The 15,099-nt window shown below is 42.1% G+C and overlaps 1 protein-coding gene across 5 annotated transcripts in view; it reads right to left on the bottom strand.

Annotated features, from left to right (window-relative positions):
• Positions 1–2,378: 2,378 nt before the first annotated feature.
• Positions 2,379–15,099, bottom strand: part of ctnnd2a (catenin (cadherin-associated protein), delta 2a) — a 271,300-nt gene continuing 258,579 nt past the window's right edge. For 3 of the 5 annotated variants that reach the window (XM_035943707.2, XM_035943706.2, XM_035943705.2), the window contains 4 exons: positions 11,716–11,842; positions 6,591–6,722; positions 5,945–6,021; positions 2,379–5,096 (listed from right to left, as the gene is read on the bottom strand). In XM_035943707.2, coding sequence (XP_035799600.1) covers positions 4,677–5,096; positions 5,945–6,021; positions 6,591–6,722; positions 11,716–11,842 — 756 coding nt within the window. In that variant the 3' untranslated portion in view covers positions 2,379–4,676. The remainder of the gene's footprint in view (positions 5,097–5,944; positions 6,022–6,590; positions 6,723–11,715; positions 11,843–15,099) is intronic. The other 2 variants (XM_035943711.2, XM_035943710.2) reach the window with 2 other exon arrangements.

The following is a 15,099-nucleotide window of genomic DNA, read 5'->3' as shown; positions in this document are numbered from 1 at the left end:
GAGGGAGTGAAACAGTGAAGGCCGGAGGCATCTGCAGGGTGGAACAGGGCAGTTTCTAGAAAGGCTGTGCGTAGGAAAATTGAGGAGCAATTTTCATGCCACATTAAGTTACACCAGCCTTCCACTATGGGACTATGCTCAGACAGAGGAGGCTTGCCTCTATTGCGAAGGCTAATAATCAACGCAATGGAGTTATTACCCAACACTGCATTTCACAGGCCTAACCTAGACAGCATCAAAGAACGGCAAGAGAGGGAAGGAGGGGGAGACATGAATTCCAATGGATTGTAACAATTGCGGCTACCTCCAGCTCAGCCTCATTCATGTTATATGCTTCAAGCTCAATTCAATCCAAATGCATATCTGGATTAATGGGATCAAAGTCGCGGGGGCAGCACAAGAAGTGAACGAAACAATTAGCCAAACATAAAAGTGGAATTCCATTACTGCATCTTTGATGTCTGTTCACTGTCAATAACATGACAATAGTGGCTGGTGTTTGTAAGCGCCTGAGCATCTCCCACTCTAGATCTTGCTGTTATTAACACCACTCTAACCGCTTCGCTGTATAAGTACATTAACTGTATGGCATCTGAAAAGGGTCATTATCAGTGGAAGTTTGAATAGGACTGATATCTGAAGACTTATCATAGAACATGTTCCCACATGCCTGTCAACCATGTCCCCAGAGAATATGTTTGTGTGAACAGACGACGGTATCAAGATGTTAACAGTGTCGCTTGTCAGAGACAACAGTGGGAAATGGTCTGTGTAATAGCAATTTGAATTTATTGACTGTATTGTGTTGTGTTGCTACTGTCTGTAGACTACTCACAATACTCCAAGTTTAATATGCCCTTAAAAGATACAGAATGATGCATACAATCAAGTATATTTTCTTCACTTCAGTAATGTTCATTCTTAATGTATGCAAATGTACAAATATGCAAACGTGAATGAATTTATGACTAAAACTTATTGTGAGTTTAGCAGCTGAAGTGTGGTTTGGATGAGTTAAGTGACTCCTATTATATCTCCGCCCAGATTAAGTTCAAAATGTCCCAATTATCGAATGCCTAAACACATGTAAGATAACTTTCACAAGGAAAATTAAAATGGTCAAAAATACAGTACTTCCAGAAGATGTTCAAACTAATGAAATTTTGCAAAATTGACAGTGATTGTCTCTGTACTGATTTTTCTTCTTCTAAATTTGTAATAAACTGGTGACAGAACTGCATTTTAGGTTCTTGTTAAGCTGAATTATTGGAAAAACATTTGGGAACAACATATAAATAGTTTCAGAGTATCCAGTCTGCACGGAGGCCGATGAAATACAACAACGGGTCTGGCTAACTGCCTCACATACTCAAACAAACTGTCATATGCAGGGTACTGAGTCAATTGGCAAAGCTGCCCTGGATGTAGATCCCGTTGTTATAATAAAAGGCTATATTCTGTGCTTACCTCTAGACTGAGATACAAGCAAATAAAATGATTCATCCATTTTATGTTTATTTGGAAAGGTGTTGAGGGCTTGGGCTGCTTGTCCCAATACATATTATTTTGAGTGAGTCTTCATTTTCTCAAACCTTGAGAAAAGTGCAAAGTTAGTACAACCCATAGAACCACAACAGACACATCTACTGGAAATGTGTCAGGTTGATTTCAGCTTGTATTATCCTTGTGCTGCCATAAAATTAATCAATATATTTTTAGTATACAGGTGTAGTGACAATGATATGAAAATCTATCAGTTATAGTACAATCCAGTGCAATGGCGCTGAAAATGCAACTTTTTGTGAAGCCTGAAATGTTAAGATTTGCTGAGGATTAAAGTTCATTATCAGAGCAGAGATGCAAGTTGCATCATTACATTTTGTGTCAGTTTGTGAAAGAAACTACTTCTGAAAGCAGTCATTTAAAGTTTTTCAATAAATCACAGACATTCATATTAATGTGTGCTGTCCCCATTTGTACAGTTGCAGTATTTACTCTCTTGGTTTTACCTGACTGGTTATGCAACCAACTTCTGTTCTTCTACAGAACTCTTCTTAAAAGTCTTCCTCAGAAACCAAAGTGGGGCTGTGGGAAGAAAAATTTCCTACATTATGCTGTTACCTCAGTGAGATCTTCAAAGGCACCTGAAGCCCTTTTGAGCAAGAGACAGACTGAAAGAAAGATCACAAACATGTGAATTAATCTAAAACACATCAAAGTGTGTCAGACTAACTCACACTGTACAGCACATAATCAATTTTGCCTTGTGAGAAAAACACAAAATGTGTGAGGGAAATATCTAACAGCGATTAATTCAAGAAAGAATTGGACGTGTGTGTAAAAATTCACCTGTTGTAATGATCAAGAGTAGTGGAGACCATAGCGTTTGATTGCAAAGAGTCTTTTTATTTTTCCTTGTGTTCAAGTACGGTCCTCTCTCAGCAGGGTCATCTAAGAAGCATGGACACACAATAACACACAACTCGCACCAGAGCCTGAGCATCTTCAGGTGGGGTTTCTCTTTTCTCTCGATTGGGGTAGGGTGGGGGGGTCCCGATCAGCAGTTTCCATGTTTAGGTCAAGTGAACAAGAGTCCTGTTGTACACCACATAATCATTTTTTCTCTGCGAACATTTGTTGCATTTAGTGACACTGACATCAGCACATAAAAATTATATATATATATATTTATATTTATATTCATATATTTATAGATTTGTCATTCTATATCAACAATTCATTCTAGTGATTTTTACCTTGGTTTTTCATGTAAAACTGGACAAACTGTCAGTAGGAATGCCTTGTTTGGACATTGATTTATACAGGAACGCTCACGCACATACACGCAACAGAGGCATACACACACTACTACACACATGCATGCATAGATACGCTCGCTCAAGTTTACGTGTACACACACAGGCCACACATTCAGTCACATACATGCACATCTACACAAACGCACGCACTCATACACACACACACTTGTGTCCACATACCCCCCCTCCCCCCCGGCACACACACACACACACACACACACACACACACACACACGCCCACACATGCTCAGCCAACACAGAGAGGCAGGTCTGTACATCTATGGGAGGGAGACGTTACCCATGATCGCCAGCAATAAGTACGGCTTCACCTGATCAAAACACAAGAAAATAAAAGTTGCAAACAGCAGAGGGAGTCATCCAGTCATTGTCTGTAAACTTCAACAAAATTTCCCTTTAAAGTCCTCTAGGACTGGTCCACGATGTGTCAAAGTTTGGCACAATGTCAAGTCTCTCTCTTTTTCTTTGTCTCTACTGTACACTGACATGTACAATATTCATGGTGGCTTTTGCTGAACAGACCAGTCTTTATGCACAAGTGATGATGAGAAACCACTGAAAGTTGACACTGTCAAACATATCAGAGTGAAAAGACAACCCTTTCCAAAGACAGAGAGAGTGCTTTAAACATACACATATTTCTTAGGCAGTGAAAAAGCACTTTTGTTGATGGGGAATCGGGAGCGATGCTGCTCTGCCAATCTGATGGCCCGGCAGCCTTGAACTGCTCTTCACGTTTGATCAAGTCCACAATGAAATTCACTTGATGGAGAGAGAAAAACACAAATATTGCAGGGCTTCCTCTCTGGCTGGAAAAGGGACAGAAACAAAAGTGTCCACTGACATTCATCCTGATGATGTCTGTCTTTTCTGATTCTTGTGTTTCACGTTTCACTTATTTTTGTTGCTTTTGTTGTTTCAGTCAGTAGTCAGTCATGGAAAATAAATCATGTTTTCATAAGTGGCCCATCAAAAACGTGTAATATACACACTATATCATCTTTGAACTGTACACAGAAAATAAAAATGCTTTTTTAAAAGTGAAAATTTAGAAAAGTACAAATAAAAAAAGATGTAAAAGAATGATGACAAAAAAGAAGTCTCTTGGAACATGACATTCCTTGAAAACAAATTCAGAAGCCTCTGGAGGCAGCAAGGCCATCGCAACAAAAAGGGGGGATAAAAGCAGTGCTACGTTTGTCACTTGGGTGAAATGGTAAACATCCACTTCTTGCCTTGTGCCTGATGTGCTTTCATCTTTCTCTGTGCTTTTATTCTTCCTGACCTCCTCAAGAACCTTCATGCCATCTTTGTCTCTCATCCCTTCCTCTCTTTGACGTTGACAGAAGGTCAGGTCACTTTCTGCTCCTACAGAGTAAAATCTCTCCCTCATATACTCCCCATTATCTCCCTCTCCTCCCCTATAGGTATCTGCATACTCTCTCCACCTGGTCATTTTCTCTCTTTTCATATTCCTTTTCCCACTCTTCGCTCACCCTGTCAAACACACTTCTTCATATCTACTTCAACTAGCTCCACTCAACGGTGAAATGGAGCTGACTTTAAAGAAATAAAGTGGTCTGGAAAAAAAGGAAAATGTTCGCATGCACATGCACAGTCTTTCTTTGTCATTCGACCTGACTTCATGTCTTTAATCCATCTAGCTCCATCTTCCTGCTTATTTTAGAGAACGCGTATTTCCTGCCACTGGCTACAAGGTCCCTTTTCAAAATGCCACTTATAGTTACCTTGTGTTAATCTGCTGTTGCAAAAATAATCCCTTTCACACAAGCACACACAGACTCTCTATTGCCCCCCCCCCCCATGATTATAGTCTAACTAGACCCAGGAGTCGGGTGAGGCCGGGTAGTGGCTGGTCTCGTAGTTCAGTTCGCTGTATGGCCGAGAGGCCGAGTAGAAGTCTACGTAGTTGCCAGTGGACTTCAGGCCCAGATGCATACGCAGATCTTCCCGCGGGTCCCGGGGTGGTCCAGTGGCGCTTGGAGGCTGCTGGGGTTGGGCCTGAGGCTGGGCCTGTGCCTGAACCTGAGGCTGTGGCTGGGATGGTGGAGGTGGTGGTCCCTGGTCCTCGTAGTAGGCCTCATCGAAGCTTCGACTCTGGCTGTGAGGCGGAGGCTGCGGTGGCTGAGGCTGAGGGAAGGAAGGAGGGGGAGGGTAGGGGTCGTAGTCTTTTAGCACGGCTGCTGATGGGCTGTCCTGCTGGGGCTGGGGGGGCACGACGCAGGGCTGGACCGGACCCTGGTGAGGGGGGAAGTGGTGGAGTGGTAGGTGGGGGTGAGGTGCAGCAAGCAAGAGAGTGGCACAGAAAATGAGAGTAGTGGGAGGAAAGTGGAAAAAAAGGGAAGGGAGATAAAAATGGAGAAATGGAAAGGAAAGTGGCAGGTAGAGAGTGAACACACGGGGCAAAAAGGGTTTGAAAAGCAGGCTAGTATGGGTAAAAAAAGCTCAGATAGGAATCAGTTGGGAAGGGGCTCATGCTGTGAATTCTCTATTACATGCAGGCATTGAAGGGGGCAATTCATCTCTAACACTATAACTCTCAGCTGTGTGTTTGTGTGTCTGTGTACAGGTGTGTGGTAAAATTGCAGCCATATGTGTAAAAATACTTTGCTCACACACTAAATATTGAGTGAAGCAAGTTTGAATTCATACAAATGATTTCTGCTCATTTATAAATGTAAAACAGATGAAAAAATGCAACCAAATTTTAATCTTCCAAGTCAAAGGCTGTGATGCTTCCTGCTATCCCTCCCTTTTTACCGGGCGAGTTATTAAACACAATCAACCGGGGAAATGATTTTAATTGCCATCGGGTGTGGTTTCAGGTTGCAGTGGTTTGACGCTGTCTGAGCTGAGGGTGTGCCGGCATCACACACTCTGCCAGAGCGTCTCTTATCACAGTGGAACACCTTTTGTGTGAATGTGTGCATGCCTTTCACTGTCTGCTGCTATCGCTCCTAATAACCAGCTTGTCATGACAGCATATGCCAATTTAAGAGAGCGCTGGTGACATGCATGCTACAGTGTTGGTCTGTGGCTGTGTGTACAAATAAGAAAGGTACATTCATACAGCACTATAAACTCACCTGATTTTGCTTAATATCATCGCTGGCAGTCAGGTAGGAGTTTCGAAACAACGTAGATGTCCCACAGGACACTTGGACTTGAAACAGAGGAGAAGGACAACATGTTTTTGTGAATGAAAGATAAAAATAACTACCTTCACTACTGCTAATAATACTAATTCAAAGATCAACAAAACTGCAGGAAACTCCACAATTGGCTTACTCAAAAATAAGCTAATTTAACACCAAAACTGTATGCAGTTTCTCAGATAGTCTGGTAATTAGTTTGTCCCACATGACCTCAAGAGAACATTGTAAGAGAAAGACAAGAAAGAATAGACAGAAATAAAAGTGCAGAAAGCAGACCAATAGACATAAAAGAGGAATACACACAATGGAAGAGAAAAAGCAGGAAAACAAAACTAACTCAGAGGAGAGATAATGGGAAGGCAAAGGTAGAGGGATACTAGAAAGAAAGACAGGCAAGAATAGAGAAAAATCATAGTGTGTGAATGAGAGGAAAAACAGTGTGAGGTCAAAAAGAAGACAGATAAGTGAAAGGAGAAATAGGGAATGAAATAGAGGAAAAAGAAAGATAAAAAGGGGGAATAATAGAATAATTTAACATTACTCTGTCTCTCCTTTACACATATAGACACGCACACACCTGCCATGCCATCTTTCCGGGATGTGTGCTCTCCTTTGTTGCTATGGAAACCAGCGTTGGTTGCCGTGGAATCATAGTCCATCTTGCGTTCCTTCAGACTCATCATCTCTCTGGGGGAGGCTGGAGCGCTCGCTACACACATGCACACACACACACACGCACACACACACACGCACACACACACACACACACACACACACACACACACACACACACACACACACACACACACACACACACACACACACACACACACACAGACACAAAATAATGAGCAATAAACCTAGAACAGCATGAGCCTTCACACTCTGCGTGCTTAAATTTGCGTGTCTGTGTGTCTTGGTTTCAAGGTGCACAGTCATTATTCATCATTTAACTTGTCAACAGAAAGGGTCACCTCCAGCATGTTAAAGGACTTTTGGGAATTCACACATACACATAGACATACATACACACCAGTTTTGGACACATTATTTGAATAGCAAGTTTCATATCTGGTATTTGTTGTCTCAATTTAAGCAGCACTTTCCTTTTTCTCCCCTCCTTTTTTATGTGTTTAAAGATCCTGTAACATAGCCAGGTCTGAAACTGGCAAGCTACACCTTAGGAAACACAGACTGAGCAGCAGCCAGCTCAGTTATTTTTGCAGTGATCTACACAACTGAACATTAGACATGATACCATCTTAACAAGTTAACCAATGTAATGACTAGTCAAACTGACAAATCATGGATACAATCTGACGGTGAGCGTATCCCAGCTGACTTGGGGCGAAGGCAGGGTTCACTCTGGACAGGGAACCAGTCTATCACAGGGCTACACACAGAGAGACAATCAAGCACTCACAAATTCACACCTATGGACAATTTAGAATCACCAGTTAACCTCAGCATGGTTTTGGACTGTGGGAGGAAGCCGGAGAACCTGGAGAAAATCCACGCATGCACAGGGAGAACATGTAAAAGTCAAGTCTGTCCAGTGTTTACTTCATGGTACGTTGTCATGTAGTTGATGAAAATGCTAAAAAGTATTAAACAATGTCCCTATCTTTTCCAGTCATGTCACTCTTTTGTATTGAACTGGCTTGCTCTATTACCTAGATAGCAAAGCATGCATCTACTTTCATAGCTTGTCATATGAGTGCAAGCTAATGTGTTAGCATCAAAACTCATTTTCCGGCTTTGTTATAACCTTAATAGAATAAAATTAACAACAGTTTGATAAAGCTTTCAAACCAAACAATTCCAGAAACTGCATTTACAAATGCTGAAACCATCTTTTTTTACAACATATGTAGAAAGTTTTCCCTGAACATTTATAGGAGAGGCGCTATTTGTGTCCTGACATGGCAGTCAGGAACCACGAGTTACTGTTTGTGACTGTTATAGATTAAAAGCAATATTTCAATTGAGATGACTTTTTTAAATTCAAGAAAAGTGTGTTATATTGCATTTTATTACAAATATATTGCATTACTTAAATATCTTGTTATGTCAAGTGTTTGTTAACCAAACTTGATGAATATATATAAAACTGGTTGATAGATTCATATCAGAACTTTTATTACCATCTAAAATAGGTATTGATGTCATCCCATAAATCCAGCATCAGTTGGGCTCTACAAATCAGTTACTGTGAAATTGGTAATATTTTCACTGCCTGCTTACTAAATAGTTTTCACACACTATCAATCTCAGCAGTGCTAAAATGCAAATTACAACTGAAGGGTGGAGGAGTGAACTGCTAGTTTACTGGTTATTGTGACAACAAATACACGTAAAAGTAGACTTAAGCTATTTTGCAGTCCAATGCAAAATGCAATAACAGACCTGGCACACATAATGTACATGTCCCAACCTCACCATCCCTCTTTCCACACACACTCAGCATATCACCATGTAATCCCTTATAGCATATTTTAAGTGCTTACTCAGTCCCTCTTATCTTGACACAGCGAATTGCCAGAATCCTGCCTACCTGTGTATCAGCCCCTTCAGTCTGCTTAGCTAAACATTCCTGAAACTAATCACCATACACACAGCATAGATATGCAGTATATATATAATCTATACCCTCAAAAGTGAAGGACATTCTGAGAGTAAGCTCTGGACCACTTTTTTTGCCACCACCCTCCTGGTGGATAAATATCTGGTACTCCCCACCAGGCTTTCAGAACTGAAGAAGCCTCTTGGATGAGAGGTGAAACGTTTTCGACTCACACGAGGTTAGTCCAGTTGCCATAACTTATGCTTGCTTGAGACTCTGGACCTATTCAACCCAACTTTGAGACTGATGGATAGCTCTAGGACCGTAGCTACTCCTCTATGTGTGAACACACAATACACAAACATAGTTAGTGGAGAGCGCCATTGTCCATTGCGTAAGCAGTAACATTTCCCATGAAGGCACTTTGAAAATGAGTAGAAAAACTCTTTGTTCTCTTTTTCTGTTTTTCTGAGCCCTGATAATAGACTATAGAAGAACAAACTGGGGCAAAAACACTTACAAATATGACTAGCTTAATAAAATGAAGGCTTTTAAAGTGTTTTTTTGAGAGCCTTGGAAAAGCAATTTATCTATTTGAATACTAAAGGACCACTCTTTTATTCAACCCTTCAATAATGCCATTAAAAGGAAAGCAGTATTGTAACCTCTTATCTGTTTCCCAGCCTGTTCTGCATTTTAACAAGACATTGTATTACACACACACACACACACACACAGGCACACAAATGGCAGTGGAAAAGGCACATACACATGATTAGTAACTATTTGGTTGTAGTGGGTAAGTCTTTTATAATGTTTTTTACATATTTGACATTTAATTTCATCAGTTGACACCTTTGCAGTAGATTCCATTAAAGTAGAAGCTCAAACCTGTCACAGACACCTCCAGAGGCAGTGCCATCACTACTGGTTACAGTTACCGTGGGGACCTGCCAGATATGACAGCCTGAGAGACTCATTCTATCAATGTGAAACACAGCAGGACCCTGTGGGGGCTTCCCTCTGTATTGCTCTCTGTCTTCTGTCTTGCAGCCTCTAACCTCCCCTTTGCTTTCGCGGCTTCACCATTCTCCCCTCACACCAACTCGTTCAGTCCTCCTCTCCCAATGTGCTTGCACGCCATCATTACTCCTTCTGCTTTGATCCATCTCTAAGGAGCTGGATTGCAGTCTGGAGCGTATGTAGAGAGGAGATACAGATGCATGTGGGTGTGTGCAAGAGTGTTTGTGTGCACTGAGGTGGCCTGTGAGGAGTGAGAGATCAGAAGGGAGAGGTGAGAAGAAAGTCGGATTACTGCAAAGAGGAGGAGGAGGAGAAGAAGAATGAAACGGATGAATGAGAAGGGGCGGGCATGTGCGAAGGCAAAGATAGAGACGTGGAGTGAGGAGAGGGGAGGAGCAGGGGAGAAGATGGGAGTCATTTCCAACCATTTCCCATTTTACCCCCGCACCCCTCCACTGTACTACAGGCATCCACAAATTTCTCTACGCTCTATGATCTCAAAACTCCCTATTTTCAATGTCGCTGGCCAAAGTCAAATCCTCAGCCTTCACTTTCTCCTCCCTGCATTAACCATCCCTCAATCCCTAATTCTTCTTGCCTCCTTGCTTTCTCTTTATCTTTCTCTCTGTTTATCTCATCCCTCACTCTTTCTCTGTCTACACACACGCACGCACACACGCACACACACACACACACACACACACACACACACACACACACACACACACACACACACACACACACACACACACACACACACACATTCTCCCTCTCTCTCTCTTAGCTGGGTCCTTGAAGACCTCTCTAAGCCAGGAGGAAGGAAAAGTACTTTTCTGCCTCATCAGCTTGCTAAGCCCGGTGTGGAGAAAGAACAGCTAAAGGCTCTTCTACTCCTGATGCTAACAGCTAATGCTAATGCGCCCTTTGCAAAGCATGAAGGCCAGTGGGCTCAGGCTAAAGGCTAACAATAATCATACTTTATAGCATGAAAGCCTGTGGGCGGCGAACAGTGATGCTAAGAGCTATTTAGCCCCGCCATAAAGACTGATCGACTGGTTAATGTTTATGCTACTAGCTAATGTCTAAATCATAGAATTAATGTGCCCTTTACCTTCTGGCTGTACATATGTCAGATATATATATCGAACATACATGTGCACATTGGTCCTCCTTGTGTGGGGTCAAGAATTTCTAACTGGATCCAAACTGGAATGAAATAAGTTTTAAAATAGAAGTAGGGAAGCCAATAGGAAATCATCCTTCCTCTTAAAGAAATAACTGAAAAATATGCTCATTGCTTTCTTACCAAGAGAGGCATGAGTTAAATATGAATCTAGAGTCAACAAGCTTAATTTAGCTGAAAGCAGGGGAAACAGCAAGCCTTTTAAAATACCCAAATTTAAAATTATTTGCTCTAACCTTAACCTTATTGATCTAGGCCTTCATCCATGCAGCTGATTTTCTGTGAGAAGATGCTCCAAGAATCGTCTATGAATACTTTCTTTGTTTGACAAGAAGGAGTTTTTTTCAGTTCAATCTTATATACTTAATTTGTGAGACATTTAGTATGATGGTAGTCCACCCGTGCTCTGTTTATAACCAACTTTTGCCACCTAACATCCATCCATCCATTATCTATACACCGCTTATTCCTCACTAGGGTCGCGGGGGGTGCTGGAGCCTATCCCAGCTGACTCGGGCGAAGGCAGGGGACACCCTAGACAGGTCGCCAGTCTGTCGCAGGGCTACATATATAGACAAACAAGCACTCTCACATTCACACCTACGGGCAATTTAGAGTAATCAATTAACCTCAGCATATTTTTGGACTGTGGGAGGAAGCCGGAGTACCCGGAGAAAACCCACGCATGCACAGGGAGAACATGCAAACTCCATGCAGAAAGATCCCGGGAAAGCCGGGACGCGAACCAGGGATCTTCTCGCTGCAAGGCGAAAGTGCTAACCACTACGCCACTGTGCAGCCCCGCCACCTAACATCTCAGTCTTAAATTAAAACTGGAAGAAACAGGGAAGAAAGAAGAAGAAACACATACATGCACATATTCACAGTAACATATGTACAGTATCTGTTCTGAAAGTACCATGTGTTCCTCACCTGAGCGGTTATTTGGTGAAGTCCTCACAGGAGAGACAGAGGGAGTTCGTGAGGAGGAGTATGGCCTCTGTCTGTCTCTTTCTATTGTTGAAGCAGAGCCAACAAAGTGATACTGGGAGTAACCATCCTGTAAGATGAACACAGAAACAAAGGAGAAACTGGTTACCATGCTGTGATAAGTAACTGCACAAACTCAGAATCCAACATTAACTAACCATCATTATAATAAAATATCCATCTATCCATTATCTATACACCACTTAATCCTCATTAGGATCGCAGGGGGTTGGAGCCTATCCTAGCTAACTTGGGGCGAAGGCAGGAGACACCCTGGACAGGTCGCCAGTCTGTCGCAGGGCTACATATACAGACAAACAATCACACTCACATTCTCACCTACGGGCAATTTAGAATAATCAGTTAACCTCAGCATATTTTTGGACTATGGGAGGAAGCCGGAATACCCAGAGAAAACCCACACATGCACAGGGAGAACATACAATCTCCATGAGAACATACAAACTCCATGCAGAAAGATCCTGGGAAGGCCGGGACGCGAACCGGTATCTTCTAGCTGCAAGGCGAAAGTGCTAACCACCAAGCCACTGTGCAGCCATAATAAAATATATCAACAAAAAAATACAACAAACAAAGAAAGCACTTATGACATCTGCATATTTACGAGAGCTATGGCATATTTGAAAGATATGACTTTGAATTTCACCAGTTATGCAAAAGCTCCTACTAAGTGATGTAAACATGTACATAGACATTTTAGTAATATGTATTTTTTTTTATTCTGCTCATGTATGATGACACTCAGCTGTGTAGATCTATAACTTCCAGTGGACAAAAAGGGAAACTAGAATAACTATGTCAAACATTCCAATGCTCGGAGCAATACAAGAGCACCAGCACGAGCACGCCACAGGAAGTGGCACTTCACACTGATTCACCATTGATGAATCACAGAATTATATTTATGGTGTAGTGGTTTGGAGATGAAGGCCTCCATGTACCCTTGCCGCTGCTCTTCAGAAACGCAGAACTGTTTAAGGTCACGAACTGTTCAGGAACCCTTGTTGGCCAAATCACACACAATTTTGTACATACAAAATGATAAATTAAATGGTTGGAATTTAGTGATCACAAACCAATTTCCAGCATATCATAAAAGGTCACGGTGACGGTGAAACATTCAAAGGGAGAAACTTTGTCCTTGCTCTTCTTGGTTTTCACATAAAAAATGTGTGTGAGAACTTCTGCAAATGCTTGACCTGAATCACTGAGAATTTTTCCATCAAAACACTTTTTTCATAAACTTTTTCAATATTGGATTCCTTGAGGTTGTCAACCTGTGGTAGATGATTTAAAAATGTATTCTTGACACTGCAGGACACTGACAAATATAGAACACTCATGTGCACATTCAAGTGTCCACACACCACAATTTAGCACACTTGCATCAAGTCTGAGCTTAGTAAATATCCCATTGTCCTTGTGGAAAAAATTAACAACTCCACAAGCATAATTACTGCCAAGCCGATGGCTTTGTATCTGCATTAGTTTAGCAGTGATTGGAGCAAAGCCTTTTCATAAAAATGGATTATGAGAGTCAACAACAATCACAGAGCTGGAACCAAATTCAATTTAGCATTAAGATAATTGGGTACCTCTGAAAGCAAAGCACAAGCAGATGATAAAAGATAATGGAGACATGTTCCATCATAGCTATACTGTCTGGGGGCCTCGGCGGAGCAGTGGGACACTGGTTGTTAAGAGGCTGAGCACATGGAGGAGGTGAATAACTTCAGTACAATGAGCACAGAAGAGGAGGACACAGAGGGGAGGAGAATGAGATGACTCCGAGACGAAGGAGATGAGGCAGAAAGAGAGAGAGATGGGACAGACAGAGTGGTAGACGAGAAAGACAAAAGATGACAGAAAGTAATGAGAGCAAGGGGGAGGAGGGAGATGGCAGGAGAGACTAATGACAGGAGGGTAAAGATAGCGAGAAGAGGAGAGAGGTAACAAGAGGGAGAGGTAGACACAACCAGAGAGAAGTAGGCTGGAGTGAGTTCAGCCCCATGTCCTCCCCTGACTCTTATTTCTGGGCACAGCACTGGGAACTAATAGAAAACTGGATCCTCTGACACACAGTAGTTCAAAGGTAGCTCACTTCTAGTCTCCACCATCCCTCTCTCTCTCATTTGCTCTTCATCTCACTCACCTTGTTTCATATACTGCTTCTCCGTCTACTCCCCTCCAACAAATCTCATTATAAACAATGTAACCTCCCTTATGGTACATTGGACTGCTGTGGAATTGGACACCGTCAAACTGTCATAGTGCTGAAGTGAACACAGTCTCAGAATGTTGAGAGATACAGTGGGTACGGAAAGTATTCAGACCCCTTTAAATTTTTCACTCTTTGTTTCATTGCAGCCATTTGCTAAAATCAAAAAAGTTCATTTTATTTCTCATTAATGTACACTCAGCACCCTATCTTGACAGAAAAAAACAGAAATGTAGATTTTTTTGCAAATTTATTAAAAAAGAAAAACTGAAATATTACACAGTCATAAGTATTCAGACCCTTTACTGTGACACTCATATTTAACTCACCTGTGGTCCATTTGTTTTGATCCTCCTTGAGATGGTTCTACTTCTTCATTGGAGTCCAGCTGTGTTCAATTAAACTGATTGGACTTGATTAGGAAAGGCACACACCTGTCTATATAAAACCTTACAGCTCACAGTGCATGTCAGAGCAAATGAGAATCATGAGGTCGAAGGAACTGCCCAAGGAGCTCAGAGACAGAATTGTGGCAAGGCACAGATCTGGCCAAGGTTACAAAAGAATTTCTGCAGCACTCAAGGTTCCTAAGAGCACAGTGGCCTCCATAATCCTTAAATGGAAGAAGTCTGGGATGACCAGAACTCTTCCTAGACCTGGCCGTCCAGCCAAACTGAGCAATTGTGGGAGAAGAGCCTTGGTGAGAGAGGTAAAGAAGAACCCAAAGATCACCGTGGCTGAGCTCCAGAGATGCAGCAGGGAGATGGGAGAAAGTTCCACAGTCAACTATCACTGTAGCCCTCCACCAGTCGGGCCTTTATGGCAGAGTGGCCTGACAGAAGCCTCTCCTCAGTGCAAGACATATGAAAGCCCACATAGAGTTTGCCAAAAAACACATGAAGGACTCCCAGACTATGAGAAATAAGATTCTCTGGTCTGATGAGACCAAGATTGAAGTTTTTGGCGTTAATTCTAAGTGGTATGTGTGGAGGAAACCAGGCACTGCTCATCACCTGCCCAATACCATGCCAAGAGTGAAACATGGTGGTGGCAGCATCATGCTATGGGGGTGTTTTTCAGCTGCAGGG

Source organism: Amphiprion ocellaris, chromosome 22 (genome assembly GCF_022539595.1).
Source record: "Amphiprion ocellaris isolate individual 3 ecotype Okinawa chromosome 22, ASM2253959v1, whole genome shotgun sequence".
Lineage (NCBI taxonomy): Eukaryota > Metazoa > Chordata > Actinopteri > Pomacentridae > Amphiprion > Amphiprion ocellaris.
This window is presented reverse-complemented; position numbering and strand designations above follow the sequence as displayed.